General features: G+C 35.9%; 2 protein-coding genes across 2 annotated transcripts; both read left to right on the top strand.

Moving 5' to 3' along the window:
- Positions 1 to 275: 275 nt before the first annotated feature.
- LOC128510090 (peptidase inhibitor 16-like) lies at positions 276 to 9,263 on the top strand. Its single transcript, XM_053482093.1, has 7 exons — positions 276 to 403; positions 2,133 to 2,306; positions 6,714 to 6,859; positions 6,978 to 7,053; positions 7,271 to 7,380; positions 7,743 to 7,834; positions 8,345 to 9,263. The coding sequence occupies exons 2-7, from the start codon at positions 2,151 to 2,153 to the stop codon at positions 8,512 to 8,514; spliced, it is 750 nt and encodes a 249-aa protein (XP_053338068.1). The 5' UTR covers positions 276 to 403; positions 2,133 to 2,150; the 3' UTR covers positions 8,515 to 9,263.
- A 1,794-nt stretch (positions 9,264 to 11,057) lies between these two features.
- LOC128510092 (peptidase inhibitor 16-like) lies at positions 11,058 to 19,054 on the top strand. The gene is made up of 8 exons (XM_053482095.1): positions 11,058 to 11,304; positions 13,685 to 13,830; positions 13,953 to 14,022; positions 14,264 to 14,373; positions 14,576 to 14,667; positions 15,740 to 15,814; positions 15,968 to 16,030; positions 17,776 to 19,054. Exons 1-8 carry the CDS (start codon positions 11,149 to 11,151, stop codon positions 17,913 to 17,915), a joined length of 852 nt encoding a protein of 283 aa, XP_053338070.1. The 5' UTR covers positions 11,058 to 11,148; the 3' UTR covers positions 17,916 to 19,054.
- Positions 19,055 to 21,797: the final 2,743 nt, after the last annotated feature.

The raw sequence follows: 21,797 nt of genomic DNA, 5'->3' as shown, positions 1-21,797 counted from the left end.
ATTTTACTCAGCACAACACAAATTGCACAAGCCACATTATGTTAATACGTAACGGCTGCGGATTTGTATTGTGCCACCCCGGTGAAGTCTACGCATTCAAACTGGCTACCCCACCTTTTCTTCCGGAACACACCCAACTCTCCTGAATCTCTTACGCTGGATGATGACGATGGTCATGATTTACGTTCTCAATTAGGACACGCCCTTTAGGCAAGACAGACCTCTTTTTTTTCAGTCAAATCAGTTTATTAAGAAGAAAGAAGGTGTTGTGAATCAGTAGTTAATATTCTGCGCTTATGATAAGAAGGTGTTGAGTTTGAATCTGAAGACTGACAGAGAGGCACCGCTGGGGAAATAGGCGACGACTTTACACTTAACATTTTTGGATCAGACTTTGTGGCATGTAAGTTGCATTGCAATAATAATTCTGCCGTGTAAGTGCATTTATTTTGCTATATGTTAATATTTGCAAGAATATACTGTACAGGTAAACTATGCATTGCAGTATTGTGTTTTAACCAAGAAAATCCCAAAGGTTTCATTTTGATTAGTTTTATTTTATGATTTACTTCAAAGACCAAGTTCAGTCCTAGAAAATAATTGGAAGATAATTAGGAACATTTACAAACATTTATGATTTCTTGAATTCTTTTTTGCACATTTCATGCAAAATTGGCAAAAAAAAAAAAAAGAAAATCACATTTTAAGATTCTGCATCAATAGTAACAAAAAATAATATATTTTGCAAAAGTAATTAATTAAATTTCTTTAATTAATTAAATTTAATTAATCCTGGGTGATATCTACACACTAATCTGTCTAGACTTATTTCCAGCAGTAAATATCAATCACACTATCATTGCTTATAACTTTCATTTTGAGTTTTATTTTGTTGGCTGAATTATTATTTTTTTTTTGTTTTTCCTTTTTGTTTTTCCTTTTTTCCTTTTTTTAATACACATTCCAAATTGACGTCTCCGCTTTTAGAGGCATCTATACAATTTAAATTACAGGGCGTGTAAATTTACTACAGTACATTATTTGACAGCTGGTATTCAATTTAGCTATCTAATTCTTAGGACTTTAAGCCTTATTACTATACACAAGAAATTTATTAATTGTTACCCAAAGTTGAATTGTTAAAGCATGTTTTTTTTCTAATTGTTTTTAAAGTTCTTTTCTATCTGTTGTGTTGTCTGTTCATTCTGTCATTTTACATTTTTTGGTTATATTGTGTTTCTCACAATACTTTTCACTTAATTTTTCCTCTTATGCATCTTTTCTGCCCATGCTCACATTTCCTTAAATTCAATATTTGTATTTTTTTTTTATATACTTTTGCCCTATTTTTTGCTATCCAATTGGAATTTATTTGCACAAATTTGCTAATACATTCCAAATAATTTCAACAATGTGAACAACATTTTCATCAGGGTTTGGTTTTCTTTGTCTACATTTTTTTACTTAGATGACTTGCTTAGCTCTATTCCTTATTATTTACGTTATAATTAGCGTCATCACTAATCCATTCTTTTGTTTGTTTGTTCTGAGACCACTCCCAGGTGTTATAGCTATATTATTAAGTCTTCCAGTCAGACCAGTTTGTGCACATGCATTACAGTGTGATAAATACTACAGTGCTAGTGGAATGCTGGTGAATTTTTGTGGGGGTGGTTGAGCAGTGTTATCGGAGGATTCCACAGGAGAAAGCATGCATGGAGTTCTTCACATGCCTTTTAGATCCTCCCACAGATGGTAGTTCCTTGGTCAGGTAGCTGCTTTGTACTCACTCTTTGGGTACTTCTTAATGTAGAAATTTAAACTAGACCGGCTTTAGATGTGGCTGAAAGGTTCGTCTTTGAAAAATAATCTAATGATGGTTGTTAGGTGTGACACAGATTTGAAAACGTGTATAAGGGTTTGGCCTCTCAGGTGTGGCTTCACAGGCCCTCTCAGGGTGTTGGTAGCAGATGCTTTGGGTAACGTTAATTGTGGTGTGGCATCAATTGTTCACGGTACAAATCAATCATGCCTTGTGTAAAAGTGCCCTCAGTTATATTCAAATCACAGACATTTCAACACATGCTAACCACAGATTTTAACACTTGGATGTTTTTTTGTTTTTATTGCAGCATTCCTGTTGATTGAAGATGGTTTGTAGAACAGCCCTACACTATGCCCTGTTTTGGCTCATCCTGGCTTCAGCATCTGCGCAGCTCACTGAAGATCAGAAGAAATTGATTGTGGATTTGCACAACAATTATCGCTCCAGGGTCGATCCCCAACCTGCTAACATGCAACGCATGGTGAGGGCCGAGCATACCTACAATCACATGAACACTGAGCTAGAATGCTTGCTGTAAAAGTACTTCAGCGAGTAAATTAGTGCTTTCTGTTAAAATGTTTAAGGTCAAAAGTTTTGTAATAAATTGGGGACTTCTTATATTCCCTTATATTCCATAATGATGTTGATCATTAGCAAACTAATCAAGACAAAGAGGTGTTTCCAGTTGCCTGTCAATCATAATGCTTATTGGCACTAGCATTTGTTTTTCTAACCTATGCATATCTTGTATTGCAAAACAGCTCACTATAGCTAACGCCTACTAAAACGGAAAGCCTAGACTACACCTTTAATCACAGTACAGTAATGATGAAAAGAAAAACAATCTTTACAGATCTACTGACACATACATATGTATAAAAAGGTTATTGAGAGGTATTGAAAAGTTCTAAACACCAGCGGACAATTTTTTTTTTTACACTTTAGTGTTAGTGTTCATTGCAAAAGTAAGCAGTTTTTTTTTTATTTTTTAAACCTAATACTGAGATTTAATGGCAGGTCAATGACAGGCTGGGGTTCCATCCCTAAATACACAAATAATTCCAGTTAACAATCAGTACTTGAGCTTTTACTTATTTCTTTGTGGTCTTGTGCCAGTTCTCAGGCAATAAGCATTATTTTTTTTAGTGGCAGCAGATAGATAGCCTAAACTCCTGTACCTATATTAGTAACTTTTGAGGGATGGGATAAAGTGCAGAAGTTTAGCAGAAAGGCTCAGTTCCTATTCAGCAGTAGTTCCAACAGAAATGGCCGAAGAACCAGTGACATAAAGAATGTGTAATTATTTGTATTATTTTTTTACATAAATGAATGTTTTATTTACCTCCTTAACATAAAAAAAAACCTCATATATAAATAAGTAAACAAATCCTAAACAGAAAAATGAACAGAAAAAGACAACGGCACCAAACAAAGTTCTTTCATTTATATCAGTTTTAATTAATAATAATTAATAACAATTTAAATTAAAATAAATAAAGTTCTTTGTCCAAACATTAGAATGTGAAGGGATTTACGTACTTCCGCATCTTCCCAATTTAATACCATTGCAATGTTAAACTAAAACTAGATACAAAAGTTTGTTTAGACAAACTTTAAGTTGGCTTGAGAAAGCCGGAGATAAAAGTTTAAAAGTGTGAAAAGTTTAAAATTGTTTAAGAAGTTAAAAAAGTTAAAACAGTTTAAGTTTAAAAGGTTTAAAAAACAGATAGATAGATAGATAGTGTCAGACAGATAGACAGTTACAGATATATAGATTGATAGATAGATAGATTCATGATTGAGTCTATAGATAGATAAAAAATAGTCAGATTACAGATAGATAGATAGATAGATAGATAGATAGATAGAAATAGTCAGATGATAGATAGATAGATAGATAGATAGATAGATAGATAGATTAGTTAGAAATAGTCAGATGATAGATACATAGCTAGATAGATAGATAGATAGATAGATAGATAGATAGATAGATTAGTTAAAATAGTCAGATGATAGATAGATTAGAAAAGTTAGATAAGTTTGAATGAGTTAAAATGTGTTAGAAAAAGTACATAGAAGGGAAGTCTATAGATAAATAGAAATAATCAGATTACATATAGATAGATAGATAGATAGATAGATAGATAGATTAGTTAGAAATAGTCAGATGATAGATAGATAGATAGATAGATAGATAAATAGATAGATAGATAGATAGATAGATAGATAGATAGATAGATAGATAGATAGATGAATTAGTTAAAATAGTCAGATGATAGATAGATTAGAAAAGTTAGATAAGTTTGAATGAGTTAAAATGTGTTAGAAATAGTACATAGAAGGGAAGTCCATAGATAGGTAGAAATAATCAGATTACAGATAGATAGATAGATAGATAGATAAATAGATAGATAGATAGATAGATAGATAGATAGATAGATGAGTTTGAATGAGTTTGAATAGGTTAGAAATAGTACATAGAAGAGAAGTTTGATTGAGTCTAATTGGCATTAACAAGTCGGTGGTGTGGGGGATGGGTCATGCATGCGCACGCACACTCTTCTGTGACAGACACAGAGAACCGCAAACTGTAATAATTAAGCTCTCAAACAAACGCTTCCCAACCGAGAACCGCAGGTCCGATCGCAAAAATTCTTTCACCGTGAGTGGCAGGAACTTCCTGACTACGACATATTGAATCCTCATGCCCGTAGAGTGTATTATATTGACGTGGTGACAGTGTAAAGACACCCTCCGATTCACACTCTGTGAATATGGCAGTTGACAGTGGCACGCGTGGTGGAAAATCAAAATTTTCATCAAACTTAAGCTGCTCTCGTGAAGCAACCGTAAAAGTTATCAAAACATGGACCCAATCCGTAAAAGTCCAAAGTCTTGTGACCCGTTTAAACTTTGAATGATGTTTCTACGACAAATTATGGCCGAACGGTAAGCTTTCAAAGTGACCCATGTTTTCACCCTTTTTCGGCCCATTTCCTATTGAAATGAATAGGGGAAAATGGGGTGCTTATTTGGGAATTTCGGGAAAACCGTGCGACGGATCCCTACCAAAAGTCATAGCACACCATTCCCGAAAAAGGCGCACGGTTTGACACCTCACTCATGGCACTCGGGCAAAGTTAGTCTCAATGTTAAGTCTGTGGGGGGTTAATTGCCCCCTGCGAGGGCAATTGATCACCCACCCCTTAGAAAAGTCACAGCACCCCATTCCCGAATAAGGCGCATGGTTTGACACCTCACTCATGGGTTTCGGTCAAAGTTGGTTTTAATGTTAATTCTGTGGGTGGTTAATTGCCCCCTGCGGGGGCAATTAACCACCCACCCCTTAGAAGAGTCACAGCACCCGATCCCCGAATAAGGCGCACGGTTTAACACCTCACTCATGGGACTCGGGGAATGTTGGTCTCAATGTTAAGTCTGTGGGTGGTTAATTGCCCCCTGCGGGGGCAATTAACCACCCACCCCTTAGAAGAGTCGATCCCCGAATAAGAGTCGATCCCCGAATAAGGCGCACGGTTTGACACCTCACTCATGGGACTCGGTCAAAGTTGGTCTCAATGTTAAGTCTGTGGGTGGTTAATTGCCCCCTGCGGGGGCAATTAACCACCCACCCCTTAGAAGAGTCACGGCACTCCTTTCCCGAATAAGGCGCACGGTTTGACACCTCACTCATGGGACTCGGGCAAAGTTGGTCTCAATGTTAAGTCTGTGGGTGGTTAATTGCCCCCTGCGGGGGCAATTAACCACCCACCCCTTAGGAGAGTCACGGCACCCCATTCCCGAATAAGGCGCACGGTTTGACACCTCATTTGTTGGTTTACGATGAACGGTGCGGGACCAGTTATAATTCGCTAAAATCCCCATTATAAGTCAATGGGGCGGTTAATTGCCCCCTGCGGGGGCAATTAACCGCCCACCCTTTAGGAACGTCATAGAAAAATTCTTCCCGAATATTCTGCACGCTTTGACACCTCACTCATGGGTCTACGTGAAATGGTGCGGGACTAGTTCATCGCCAAAATCCCCATTATATGTCAATGGGGCAAATTGGGGACCTCTCTTGCCCCGGGGGTAAAACTTATACCCTTGTGCATGGTATCTTTTGACAAAGGCTGCAAACATCTTCAAATAGGGTTAATTTAACGTTTCTACAAAATTCCCTCTCTGCGCAACAAACCGTCAAAATTCTCTCAATGTAAAGTAAATGGGATTTTTGGGGCGGTTAATTGCCCCTGCGGGGCAATTAGTAAGTCCGATCAGTTAGAAAAGATATAGCACACCCCGTGAGATCAGTCTGAAGGTCTGGGCCGAGTTTGGAGTTAGTGGAGTTAAAGCTCTAGGAGGAGAAGCGTTTGAAAAATTTAGTCTCAGAATAATAATAATAATAATAAGTTTAAGTCGGATATCAGTAAGTTGGCTTTCTCAAGCCAACTTAATTAACTAAAATAAAATTAATTAATATTTTATTAATAAACAAAAACATTTACATTTAATGAAAAATCAAACAAACTGAAATCTCAAATTTACAAAATGACTTCACTTTTTATGTAATATTAAATGTGACTATAAATGGACTAAAACATACTTTATATGTAGTAATTACTGGGGTCCTATTAGAGGAATAAAACACTTTTTTTTTTTTACAGTAATAGTAACAGTATGGCCACAAAGTGTTTTATCCAGTTTAAAATACAAACACATGAAGATAACAATCTTTTCATTTATTTATTTAATAAATGTGTTTAAAATAATAAGGATTAGAATGTAACTTTAAGTCCATTTTTAAGGCATGCTCTGACTTCAATAATTTACAGTAAAGACACCTGCTCATATGCTCATATGTGAACCTTGTGTTGTGTCTGTGTAGCTCTGGGATGACGCAGTTAGTCAGGTGGCAGAGAATTTCGCCGCACGGTGCTATTGGGACCACAACCCTAATGTCATCGGAGTTCTCGGGGAAAGCCTCTTCATGACACTCGGACCCCTGACCCTCGACTTTACAATAGGATTATGGTGAGGATAAAGTCTTAACACAACTCAACCCAGCTGAGCTCAAATTAAATTATAATATAAAACACTGCTCTGGTGTTTGTGCGTATTTTTTATGACTGTCTTTGTTTTCTTTCACCAGGTATAACGAAAAAGAGAATTATGACTTTTACACAGACAGCTGTGCTCCAGGGAAACTGTGTGGAGATTATACTCAGGTAAAAAAAAAAGTAATAAATATCCACTTGGGGTTGTTCTGAATTTACATTTACTTTGACAACATTTTTACGAATCATACAACATACAAAAATATTTTCTCAACGGCATTGTTTAATTACAATTAAAACAGTATATCAAGACATATTCAAAAATATTTAAAATACTTTTACCTTATCAAAAACATAAAGGGAATAAATCTGCGTGTGTTTGTTTCAGATGGTGTGGGCGAACACAACCTTCATCGGCTGTGCTGCACAGTTTTGTCCTAAGGTTTTGAACTTTGATGCTGAAAACGCCACAATCCTGGTCTGCAACTACTACCCTCCGTAAGTCTGTGGTTAATTATTCTGCAAGGATCTTCTCAGTTTGAGTGTTACAACAGAAAATGATCAGAACTGTGACAAATTAAAGTACAAACCATTATTTGTGGGCGGAGTTATGCTGCATCTATTTTAACGGAAATCTTCTGCCACGTGAACTGTGTATTAATTTTCAGCAATGCAAATCTTTAGCAAAAATAAGTGCCCCCTGACAGCATAACAGAAATACTTTTAATCTGTCACCATTTTGTATATTCCATATATTTTCATCTACAAAACCGTTTAACAATGTATTCACACACTAAATGTACTCATTTTTACTTATAATAATAATAATAATAATAATAATAATATCATTTGCTTTACAGAGGAAACATAAAGGGAGAACTGCCTTACCAGGTTGGAATGCCATGCTCATCATGTCCGAACACCACGATTGGATGCTTGAGCAATTCATGTGGTAAGTTCACAATCCTACAGTAAATACTCGTAAATGCTTCCTTTACATCACATACAGTGATATACTTTTTTAATAATATTGAAAAGTATGTTGAGACTGATGGGCTCAATCACACAAGATCATGTTTCTATAATAATAAACAAACAAATCTGATCATTAATATGGTAACATTTTGTTTAAAGAGACGTTTATTTAATTTAACATTTACTCCAGTCTCCAGTACAACACGTTATAACACGGGATGTCAGATGATTTTTTGCGCTTCCCGTTTTTAAGCTGTCGTGTCCCGGCTTAGACGTCTCTGTGTGATTTGTTACTATAGAAACACTAAACAAATTCAAATGAATGCCGTAATACATTATAAACCTGTAACTGTTTTTCATGGCTTAATACACTAATACCAATACGTATAAATAACAGCTATTTTTTTAAATAAGCTTTTTCATAATTCTAGCCAGCATGTTCTATGTTCAACAAATTCTTATATTCCTTTGTATATTTTTCTTACAGATAGAGGAACGACTTTTTCCTCAGGAATTTCATCCAACCTCATAGCAAATTTATCTAACATAGACAATTTTGCTAGCATAAGCACACTAAATTCAGCAGGATTTACGAAACCCTCAGCAGCTTCCCTCCTGCTTGCTGGTCTGATGGCGGTTTTCATTCGATTGTCATAAGCATGATGTTCTGAAGGTTTCCAGGAGCAATAAATCAAGGTCAAGCCCAGGTTACTGATGAATAATTTATACATTTACCTTAGGTATTAGTGTCCTTTATGTGTTATGTGTCATGTATATAATGTCAGTGACTTGGATTACAAACTCACCCTGTAAATGTTTACTGTACACATTTAATGTATAAAACGTTCAGAAATACACTAGTTTTAAATATTACGTATAACCTCACACTTGGTAAAACTGGGTATTTCACTTCAAGCTCATTATTGTTCAGAATCGTCGTATTGTTATAATTATTTATTCTACAAACATGTCAATACGTACATACTTATATATTTATATATGTACATTAAATGTATGTTATAAACAGATTGTATTATATTTTAACTTTTATATGATAAATGGGAAGAAATGTTGTTTTTGACTGTAATGCACTGATGCCAGAAATATAATCCTGAAAAATAATTCACTCAGTGAAATAAATCATCTGGAAATGTCGGGCTACAGAAAGTTCAATATCCTCCTATGTCATTTTACTACTTTAAAATTCATGATTGTATTTTACAATGATGTAAACTCTTTATCACTGAGCACTTTTTACCTTAGTACATGAAATAAATGCTGGAATTATTGGGATGCATTATTCATGCTTAAATAAATGATTAAATTATTATTATTGCTGTAAAAAATTATAAAACATGTTCCATGTGTGTTTTATTAGAATTAAACAAGAAGTACATTAACAGTCATCCAAGTGTAGTTTGTATTATTTTAATATTTCAAATGATTTCACAACAGAATTCATCTTTTCTATACATCCTGTAAAGACTGTCCTGTGCTACTGTCCCTATAATTAATAGAAGTTGGTACCAGTACTACTGTTATCACTTGTCTTTCACCCACAGTTCCATTATGAACCAAATCCACATCACTCAATTCAATCATACTGTACAGTATGTAATACCCCGGCACTATTTCGGGCTCTATATCCTGATGCTCCCACCCTCGTGCTTTACTATATCTGTGGTGTTTATGAGATCACACACATTCAACCCTTCTTTCTCCAAACATGATTAGCTTTGTTATGGCAAAAAAAAAAACCTCTTTATTTGACCAAAGCATAATGCTTTAAATGGCTTCTGATTCGTTTAAATGCTAAATTTAAAAAGATTCATTAGATTACATTGTGGTGCACTTCTTGATCCTGCTGTTTTCAGGTCATCCTGCAACTCTTTTCAAAAGACTGATGACATTTTTTCTGAATTCTCTTCAAATTATTCAAAATGATTATGCAGTGAGCTTTATCAGACCAATAATTTTAAAGCAGATGTATAATAGTCTGTGCCATGGCTCTTATTTCACTATAACTGCGCTGTTGTTCCTTGGGTCATCTCCTTGCCACTGCCACCTGTTGCTTTTTTATTAGCATTACCAATTTTTTTAATACTTAAAAAAAAAAAAAAAAAAGTAAAACATATTTAAAATAAATATTAAACTAAAATTCTCAGGATCTAGCAACTTTAAAATAAAATGCACTCAGCAAAAAATAAGCCTTACAATATAAGAAGCAGATAAAAACAACAACAACAACAACAATTGTTCTGAATCAAAACCATCTAGCCAAACAAGATGTTTCTACTTGAGTTATCAGTTCAAAACTCTTCTTTTCTTGTGCTAGCATTTGGACACAGCATACTGTAATCATTTCATGTGAATGTGATTTATGGGTGTGACTTTTGGAGAGAAGAAAATTTTCTCTTGGCAAACTCCTCCCAGAAAAAATCTCAGATTACACATTCAATGTGTGCGTATATATAGACCCCCTATATATATATAACCAGTGTTGGGACATTAAAAAGTAATTAGTTACAACATTACAGCATTGCCTTCTGATTTAAGTAGCTAGTTCGAGTACTTTTCCATTGCAGAAAATTAAAACTCCTTTGTGATTCCTCATGCATGTTGTTTTAGCGAAGTTTGGCCCATAATCTGTTAACTACTAACAGTTATATCATAGGTATATTTTATTTTACTATGTAATTTTTTATTTTTAAAAAAAAGGTCCAAAAAGCACTAGCCTTCATTAATTCTGCTAAATCCTGTGGCTACATAGTGAAGAAATTATGAAAGAAACTTTACTTACAGCAAATGCATGTGTGAAAAACATCATTGGATTGGATCTGACTGTACTATTTGTTATCTGTCACATTCCTTTTCTTATAAAAGCACAGACACAGAAGGAAACAGGGCCAGGACGTTAGGGCACACTATGCTAACTAAAAAATTGACTTTTATGTTCCAGATGTGAGCTCTTGTTTGCTCTGAGACATCTGATATAAAATTCAATTCATGGAGCAGATGTCAGTGAGTAACCAGAATTTATTGACAAGAGCAAGCCGGTCGAGCCCTACATGTGTCAGCAGGGTCGTGGACGTGTGTGAGGAAAATATGTAACTTGACCTATTGAGGGCTGAGCAAGTGTAATATGGGTGGGAGTTACAGTCAAGGCTGCTCTACACACACTTGCTGAAGTGTGTACTGTACACTACCCAAAACACGTTCAGATGTGCACATCTGGGCTGAAGTAGGATGAGAGAGGAGCCTCCCTAAAAGGATTACTCTTGCTCTGTAAGGATGATTTGGAAAACAGCTTTACACCTCGCGCGATGCTGGATCGTCCTGTCTTTAGTGTCCGGCCAGCTGACTGAAGAGCAGAAGGATCAGATCGTGGCTTTGCATAACCACTACCGCTCTGTGGTCAGTCCCAAAGCTGCTGATATGCTACACATGGTGAGCACGTCTACCTGATCCAACATGTTCACTAATGTAACCAGCTTGTTGTTTGGTGTATTATGGTTTTTATATTCATTATCAGTCACACCTTCTAACTCCATGCTCGTTTCTGATATTTGTTCCTCTCTACACTGTAAAACGATGCTGAAGGCGTCCAAAATACACAATAATCTCATTTAGACACTTGATATTGAGATGTATCAGATACTTCTGCTCAGTAAATACTTCGTAACGGCTCTAATCTGAGGTGCTGTTTATTAATTGGTGATTTCCGAGGCTGGTACCTCTAAATGAACTTCCTTCTTGGTCTTGTTTTCCTGGGAAGATCTTCATAAGAGCCAGTTTCATCATGGAGCTTGAGGGGTTGCGCAATAGCACTTGACAATGCAGTTCTTGCAGAAACTGTTCCAAAACAGCTGACCTGCGTGTTTTAAAAAAACAACACACACACACACACACACACACACACACACACACACACAAAATAAAAATCATTGAACTAGAAGGGCTGTCCAAACTTTGTGGGTACCTGGGAAACATTCTTCATGCCACCTTAGAAAAATAAGGCTGAGTCTGAAAATCTCAGCCTATAAAATTCAAGTATTCTGGCATTCTCCCATTAGTTTTTTCTTTGCTTTTTTTTTTTTTAGTTTGGAAGTCAAGTTTCCAGGTTCCCTTGAGGGTTCTGCAGATGGTCCTCTAAGGGAATTTTTGAAAGCTCCTTGTTGATGTCAAACATGGAAGTAAGGCTAGCCAAAAAGTTTTTGGGCGGTAATGCAAAATCCAGTTGTTGGATGGAAAACTGTAGCTTGGCTACATCAACTAAAGTTTGCTGCTCTCAAATCAGGAGCTGATCGTTTTAGAATCTTGGCTGTGTGGGCGACATTTTTATATCACATCAACTATGAGACTAAAGTAATTTTCACAAGCAAGATTAAGACTATTAAAAAGGTGGTTCATAAATCTAGCAGCGGTAGCATTGCCATGACTGATCCCACGGGTCCCAAATTCACTCTTGAGTTTAAATTACTCTTTGTGGAGCTTCACATGTCCGTGTTTTATTATATATTATATCCAAGTTTTATTTGGATTTTCTGGTTTGCTTCAGCCTTCCAAAGACACCCCAGTAAAATGTATGGATTTTCTTCATCCATCCATCCATCCATCCATCCATGAACCTCTGTAGTCCAACTAGGGACCGTTTTAGGCAAGTGGTGATTATCATTATATTTCTTCCCATTTTATGACTGAGGTAGCACGGTCAACATTTAGACACACATTCGCACACAACTGGCAATTTAGGAACGCCAATTAATCTAATCTGCATGTTTTTGGACTGTGGGAGGAAACCGGAGTACCCAGAGGAAACCCATCAATCACAGGAAGAATATGCAAACTCCATGGACATGTCATTCGTTCTAGATACACTAAATTTCCCCTAGATGTGAATGAATGCCTATGAGGAGAGCTTATGCTGGACTGACATCTCATCCAGGATGTGTTTCCACTACAAGCCAGGTATTTATTCTCAGGATAAACTCTGGATCTCTCATAAAGTTGATGGTTATAGTGCAGTTCTGGGATTTGAACACCAAAACAGTCCGATAAAATTGGCCAAGTTTGGGGAAGTAATGATGTCTTAAAATTGTCTATCATACAAATAAAACTGTGCAAAATCAGCACACACGAGTAAATAACTGACATTTCTGGCTATGATGTGACCATACCAGAAGATTTACGTGTAGATCTGTTGTAGGTGTACAATTTCTGTTCTGTACTTTTCTACCCATCCCGAGGCATCTGGAGATCGTAGCAGCTTCAGTAGACAAAGGCCAACCCTGCGAGGATCCTGAGGCATCCAGAGAAGGACCAGCTCCAGCTGAATTCTGCTTTATGATGGTTGGAGCTACCATCCTGCTCCTGTGCTCCCAGTAATCCAGACTCCATCTGCCCTCTGCACCTACTGACTCATCCCTGTGCTGAACTGGATTCATGTTAATTTAAAGAATTTCTGTTATACCGTACTTTCAGCTGCATAACACACATGGTGTTATATCATCTCTATCTGTTATCACCCAGATGAGGATGGGTTCCCTGTTGAGTCTGGTTCCTCTCAAGGTTTCTTCCTATTGCCATCTCAGGGAGTTTTTCCTTACCACTGTCGCCGTCACCCTTGATAAGATTTTAATAAGATAAGATAAATAAGATTCAATGCCTGACTTATGCAGGAGTGATGCTAGGCTAGTGTTATTTACTGCATTACATACCATGATATTACAGCGCTCTGATTGGTCAGAAGGTGTGGATTAATTTTAAATGGAACAAGAACAACAATAATAATGGCTTATATTTAAATTGTGTCTTTGTTGCCATGTAGACTTGGAATGATACCCTAAGTTCTATCGCTGAAGGTTACGCTGCTCTGTGCATTTGGAATCACAATCCTGCTGTGAGAAACATACTGGGAGAAAACCTCTTCCTCACCACCGGTCATCTAAACATCAACAGATCCATGGCTGCATGGTAGGGATAAAGCCATGGCTCACTATGTCACCCATGGTGTTTCTTTGTGTGGGATGAAATAATGTTGCTAAAATAATGTAAGATGGGTCTGGTTCTTCAATGAGATTGTCTTTCATCGGCAGGTTTGATGAATACAAAGATTATGTATATGCAAACCAAACATGCAAAAATATCTGCGGACATTACACACAGGTAAGTGGTAAAGTGAGTGCTGAGTGATTATGAATGTCTTAATAGTTATACCATACTGTTAAATAATTTCTATTAATTAAGCACTAATTATAGATTTAGTTTAACTGTTGGTTACACAGTGCATGTTAACCAAGCAATAAATGCAAATATAAAAGCATGATTACTTTATAAATGTGTAGCTAGGTGTATACAGTATGTATATGAACCATGATGTTTTTTGTGTGTTTTGTGGCTGATTTAGATGGTGTGGGCGAAGAGCAACAGGGTCGGCTGTGCATCACATTTCTGCAAGACAGTTGAAGGGTCCACATATAACAACACCATGATTGTTGTCTGCAACTATTTCCCACCGTATGTCTATGCTTAATTATACAACAGGTAGTTCTGAGCAAGCAATTTGATTGGATAAGGGGCATTAATGAGGGCTGGTGTAGAGTATACAGTAACAGCACTGGAATGTTTACCACACACAGACACACACACAGACACACACACACACAGTACAGGCAATGACAGTCACGCTTAATGTAAATATCTCATGTCTCATTTCTAGAGGAAATGTGGAGGGAGTACAACCATATGAAGCAGGAGATCCATGCTCGAAATGTCCAGAGGAGATGACTGGATGTATAGAAAACACCTGCAGTAAGATCGAAACTGCCAAAGTCTTCTTTTGTGCTACATAAATGTTAATACTTAGCATAATGTCTATGGCAGCACGGTGGTGTAGTGGTTAGCACTGCATGGGATCTGTGTGCATGGAGTTTGCATGTTCTCCCTCCCACAGTCCAAAGACATGCAGGTTAGGTTGATTGGTGTCCTCAAACTGCCCATAGTGTGTGAATGAGTGTGTGTATGTCTGTGTGCCCTGCGATGGATTGGCACTCTGCCCAGGGTGTACCCCGCCTCATGACCTAAGTCTCCTGGGATAGGCTCCAGGCCCCCCGCGACCCTGAATACAGGATTAAGCGGTAATGATGATGAGTGAGTAAGTCAGCATAATGTCTTGTTAACACTGCAAAGTGAAATGCACTTACTGTGTACTCAATTAATTGTGAATTTAGAGATGCAAGAGCTATCTTTTGGACTTTTTCTGTATTTTCATTACTTCTGTAAGAATTATTGACGCTGCATGGGAACGCTGTTACTGTTAGCACAGTTAAACAAAACCAAAAATAAAATAATAAATCCAGAACAAAATAAATTTCAAAAAGCAGAGAAACAATTCTGGAAACAAAATAACAAATCAGAAAACACAACAACAAATCCAGGCCTTCTTGGCCACTGTACAGCTGTCTGTAAGAAAAAGAAAAAAAAAAATGAAACAAAATAACAAATCCAAAAACGAAGTAACAAACTGAAAATAAAATAACAAATTTAAACACAAAATTAAATACCAAAAAAAGTAACAAAATTTAAAAACCAAATAGCAAAACTGAAAACAAGATAACAAATTCAAAAAAAAAATAACAAAAGCAAAATGAAAAAAGCAAAAAAAAAAAAAACTAAATTACAAAACTAAAAACAAAATGAGGAAGCGAAAACAAAATAACAAATCCAGAAAAAAAAGATCTGGAAATAAAATAACAAATTAGAAAACAACATTGACAAATCCAGATAAATCTGACTATCTCTTGATTTTACATTAAATTGTACTTAGTGTTATTGTTTGCTCACAGATACATTAAATTTAAAACAATTAAAATCACTTTTTCAGGGGAGGATACGTATTCTGGTGGTGGCAGTGGTAGTGGAGAGGCACCTTCTACTGTTTACACAACCGCAAGTACTAGTAAGTGAAAAGTGAAAATGATTTCTTTTTAAAGATCACAAAAATTCACTAAAAGTCTTCTTGCACTTGTATGTTAACTTGTGTGATTTACCTTGTTTTATCCACTCTGCATGTTGTATATTATATTTTTATGACCATAATTGTTCCACACAGATGACATTACTCCAACAACTCCCGGTTCAGAAACAGAGGATACCACAACAGATAATGATGATGGTAAGATCACTATATGTTGCCAATGGGAAATCAATATGTCTATTTTCAAATAAATTTAGCTATAATAATTAAGATGAGGCTTAAACTAATACTGTTATTGTGAGAAGGGTCAGCACATGGTGTGTTTGTGGCGCACCCTGATGCAGGGCGTCGGAGGGGAAGCTGTTGGATCGATTAGGTTACTAACTTTGTATCATTAGTCAAAAACTGTTGGAAAGGTGTTGTTTTTTTAACCCATATATCTAATAAATAAGTATGTAATAAATAGATGTTTATATTTATGGGATTTTGCTTTTTACTCACACATATCTTTACATTATTTATATTATCATATATTAGACTTTTCATGAATTAGACTTTTTATTTTATTTTAATATATTGCTGATTGATTCTTGTAAATACAGTGGTTCCTCGGCATACTAACACCCAGCCTCAGGAATTTTCACCTTAAAAACAAGAAATTTGCCTCGGCTTACGAAGTATTTTTGGCACATAGGTGGAACAAACCAAGCCGATCGAACGGCGGCTAAGTCATGTGGATGCCAATCGAAAGAAGTTAATGTTTTTGGTTTTTTTTGCATTTTGTGCAAACCATAGCACCAAGTATGTTATCAAGGATGGTAGTAAAAAGAAAAGGGAGCCGCTTTTAGTTTGGTTTTTAAAGCAGCTGGTGCCAGCAGGAATCATAAATTGAGGTTAAGCAAGGTTTCATATTTTACCTCATTTACACGTCTTTTCTAAATGTTTTGATTGTTTTTATATGTAAACATATGGTTATAGTGTTGGAAATTGGTAAAATTGGTAATATGTTTGGGTGGCTGGAACGGATTATCTGCATTTACATTAGTTCCTATGGGGAAAAGCGTTTCATAATACAAAATTTCACCTTGAGAACTTCCTAAACAGATTAAATTTGTATGCTGAGATACCTCTGTATATGTATTTGCTCTGGTGCAGTTCCTTCTACATCGGGTACGTTTAATTATTAGAAGTTTAGAGCCGCCTAGTGGACAAAAATAGTTAATCCAAAAAAATATATATCTCTAAGTGTTCAGACAAAGTAAAAAATGGAAATGCAGTCAGTCAGTCAGCTTTACTTTAAGCATTTCAATCAGTACTGTATATGTAATTATCATTAAAAGATCTCAGGTTGATAAAGGTGCAAATAAAATGCATAAGTGCATACGGTTCAATGAACTTACAGCAAGGCAGTGTCCCCAAACTGATAATGCTTAGTGCACCGCTCGCCCCACCTGATGTACAGGTCCAAACTTAGTTGTCCATAAATGTAAACACATTCTGAATTGTAAAAAATATTTTTAAAAAAAGGAGTTAATTATACATAAAAGGTAAATAAAATAATGCTATTGCTATTATGATATATAATTTTGGATATATGAAATTCCTTAAGTAAATTTCACCTGCTAGCTAACCGTTATATCAGTTACATCTTTGCCTGTACAGTCCTGACCTCGCTTCAATTCATTTCCACGTGGTTGGGGCATTAAGGAGTTCCTGGGAGGCCAGTGTTTCAGACGTCAAACAGGCATTTTGATTTTGGCTCTGTTGCACTGAGAAAATTTTCTACCTACCTTCTGCACTAGTGAAAATCTCAAAACTGTGTTCTGTTATTTTGCAATCAAAAATCCCGTTTTGACTTGAACGTCCTTGGTTAGCCGTAATATGTTGCTTTCCTGTTTGGTTAAGACTTAAAAGCATTCCTATCTTATCTACACCTCAAACAGAAAGCACAACAGAGGAGTCCAGTGTGCACCTGTGTACAAGAGACACAACCTGGATGGAGCCCGTGGATGCAGCGGCATTTACAAAACTTTCACTGGGTACACTACTGCTCTCTGGGCTGATGGTTTCTTTTATATTCTAATGACTTGAACGTGCTCGTACAGATAATGCCAGCAATCCTGACATGCAATCTCAGGAAATTTCCATGAATCAGGGATGACATGATGAGATGAGAGTCTCGTGTTGTCTTGATTCCTCACCACAACACCTTTACAGTTAACAGCGCTTATATCAAATATTAGCAGATGTTTTAGAGCCGGTAAGCAATTAAAAAACTTAAAAGCTTTATATATACTGTATATATATATATATATATATATATATATATATATATATATATATATATATATATATATATATATGGATATATATTCAGAAATTACATGGATCATGTAAGAATGTATTTGTGTGTGGGTTAAATCACACTAAAGCACTTACAATCCTGTAATAGTAGAAATACAACATTGGACAGACAGAGCTACTGGGTTCAAACCTCGAAAGAGGTCCAAATGCACACAGAGCTGATGGAGGCTAGTTAACTAACAGAGAACACAAGAAATAAAATAAACACAGAGTGTACAAATACACACATCTTTGCATTCTCTTTTGTCTAACTCCAGGGGAATGCATTTTATTTTTTTCTGATATAACAGTAACGTTAGTGTTTTATACATGTTTACAATGTATTTAAAATACTTTTTGTCTTTGCATACTTTCCCAGAAGATAGTACACAGGCTGACATTTTAATAAATAAAGTTTAGATGCTTTGATCTGAAGTGTATAGCAAAATGTTTGAATGAAGACACTGGATGACATTGAATTTTAAATCGTAAGGAAAGTGTTTGTTTGTATACAGTTTACATTGTATATTCAAGCTCATCGATTGTGTGGAACGAGTGTGGATTTATTGTAATGGACTGATTTTTGGAGGCTCAGAAAGGAAACAAGTTCTTGGAATTTCTGGGAAAAATATTTTAAACTGTAATTTGATGAAATAACTGGATGTATTGTGTATTATTAGACATCTTCACTTATATATTTGAAAGCAGTGACACTTAACAGTACATTTAAAGTTGTCTTTGTGTATGTTGGTTTTTTTTTTTCATTTCATGACAGTGTATCAAATTACTAAACATTTGAATTACTTTACTGATAAACAAATTGTTCTAACCCTTTAAGCCCTTTTTAGGACTTTTATTAAAAAAAAAATTCTAACCGTTTCTAAGACTTTTATTGTAATTTCATAGTCATGAATATTATTTAAATATTTACAAAGGTGTTCTGATTTTATTGCACTGTACCCTAATAAAAGCTTAATTAATAAAATAAAGTTGCAAAACAACCGTGATCGGGCCCAAGCACCTGTGCCATCGCCCAACGGGCACACCACACCACCCTTCTGTTTTTTTTTTTTTGGATGTTCTGACTTTTAAAAAGGCGCTACGTTAATAAACTCCTTCTCAAGAGTCTCAGATTATTCAATAAACTGGTTGAAATCTACAGTTCTTCCAATTAATTCCTCTGCCCGGAATTCTTCTACTCTATTGCAATCTGGAAATTTTTAAGTATTAATGTTTCATCTAGACTGGCAGATTTAATTAAATTAAACCACATCCCACTTTTAAAGACGGTAGAAGATGATCTAACCAGATGGAAGTCTCTACCCATATCACTCATGGGAAGAGTCGTCTCAATAAAAATGATGGTTCTGCCAAGAATTAATTATCTATTTGCAATGATCCCGAGCAAACCATCATCTGCCTGGTTTAGATCTCTGGACTCATCTATCTTTAAATTCCTTTGGAAAGGTAAACTCCCACGTGTTACTTTAAAAACGCTGCAAAAGACCAAGGATAAAGGAGGACTTTCACCACTATTTCTTAGCCAACAGGCTTAAATACATTTCAGGGTGGTTAAAACACTCCTCCTTAGATAAGCCTTGGCTAGATGTAGAACAGGCATTATGGAATAATATAAAGATTTCGAAAACATTAGCTCGATCATCAAACGACATGTACGCTTTATAAGCATCAGTATCATGTCAACAATAATATAATAAACTTCACAGATTGGAGTTATAAAGATATTAAATACCTGGAACATATATTCAGAGGGACTGTCTTTATTCCTTTTGATATATTAGTTAAACAATATGAGATTATTAAGAACAGATAGTAAAAAGGAAATTTAAGTCTAAGCATATCAAATTACAAATACTACCAAGTGTGGCAGATTTTCCTAATTTCAAAACCCCTAAATCACTGTATAAAATATACAGAAGACTTTCTAAAATAGATGAATCAGTATCGTTTCCTTTTATAAAATGGGAGGCAGATCTATTAGTCATCTGGGGTCATAATTTCTGGTCTCAGGTATGTTTAAAAACCTAGATATCCTGGTTTACAATTAATACACTACAAAATCCTGCATAGAGTGTACTATAATACAGGTCATAGCATAGACTGCTTACACTGTCAAGGCAATACACCTGATAATTCCTTCCACGCTCTATGGTTCTGTCCGGCCTGTTCAGAGGTTCTGGTACGGGATTTGTGAAGATTTATCAAAGTGTCTGAAATGTTCCATTCCAGCCTCTCCTTTAGTCTGCTTGTTGGGCGACCTAGATAGTGTTACTATAGAAAGTAATATAATGCACATGGCTTTCATTGCTTTATGCATTGCTATGGAGACCTGGAATAATAAGAATTATCTTAATATCAACCAATATAGAGATTGTTTGTTGGACTATATTAGTCTTGACACAGCTTTTGCTGCCACGTTAGATCAATCTCTCTGGGCTCCTTGGATCAGCTCCATCATCTCGTGTGAGTGGGGGTTAATAATATATATATATATATATATATATATATATATATATATATATATATATATAAAAGGGACTATAGAGAGGGGTAGGACCTTCGAAAGTTGCCAGTGACTGTGCTGTTAGGACACCTTGAGATTCTTTTTCTTAATATAATAGGATGGTGGTCTATTCCCATGAGCTGTCTGAACAAGAGATTAGGATGATGGTCAGATGGGTCCGATTTATTTTACACGTGCAGATGTTATGGCCGCCTGCAAGAACATCTCTTTGTTATGACATGGTGTGACCTGGCAAATTCTGCTAAAATGAGTTTACTCTGCCACCTAGTGGTAGAAGATTCATTTGCAGCAAATATAAATATAAAGGCCTGATGTGAAATTCTCAGAGGCCCGGAGGGTTATATACTGTATATAGGGCATGTTCTGTGTGGGAATGGTTGTACTGTAAGGTAACTGACTGTTAAAAGCTTGTAAGGGTGTGTAAAATGTTGTAAAATTGTTGCTTAATAATAGCTCATTTACTATCACCGAATAAACATTTACTATCACTAAATGAACATGTTGCCCATTTGCTGTTGTTGTACATCACAATATTTTACCTATTTAGCAGAAGAATGGTTTAGTTTTGTTTTGTTCCAGTGTTATCGGATATGTATAATCATATTTTCTTTTTGTTTATTAAGAAATATAAAAAAAGAAAAAGGGCCTGGACGCTAAAAAAAAAGCATCACACTATGATGTCACTCAAAAAGTTATTAGCAACTTTTTGGCATAAGTTTAAGACATCGCCCTGAGCCACTCAGGCGTCCTAATGGCAGCAGAATCCAACCTGTGTGCATGACTTACTGAACATGGTTTAAAAAAAAAAAAAAGCCCAGAATGTTAAAAATAATTCTTAGAAGAACAATAGGGCCCTTCACATGACATCAGCACTATTAGAGTATCGTAACTATCAGAGCTATGATGTTATAGTTCTGCTGTCAGAATGTTTGGGGCCTAATAAAAAATTTCTTTGTAAAGGACTATATAATTAAGATGTATTTTGACGTGCATCCAGCAGGGGGCGACAGAACCTTACCATAACAATGGCTCAGACTGTAAGAGTCCTTCCAGTAAAGTTTTGAGAACTAAATGGGT

This window comes from Clarias gariepinus, chromosome 22, assembly GCF_024256425.1.
Source record: "Clarias gariepinus isolate MV-2021 ecotype Netherlands chromosome 22, CGAR_prim_01v2, whole genome shotgun sequence".
In the NCBI taxonomy this organism is placed as follows: domain Eukaryota; kingdom Metazoa; phylum Chordata; class Actinopteri; order Siluriformes; family Clariidae; genus Clarias; species Clarias gariepinus.
Note: the sequence above shows the minus strand (reverse complement) of the source record. Positions and strands in the feature narration are given on the sequence as shown.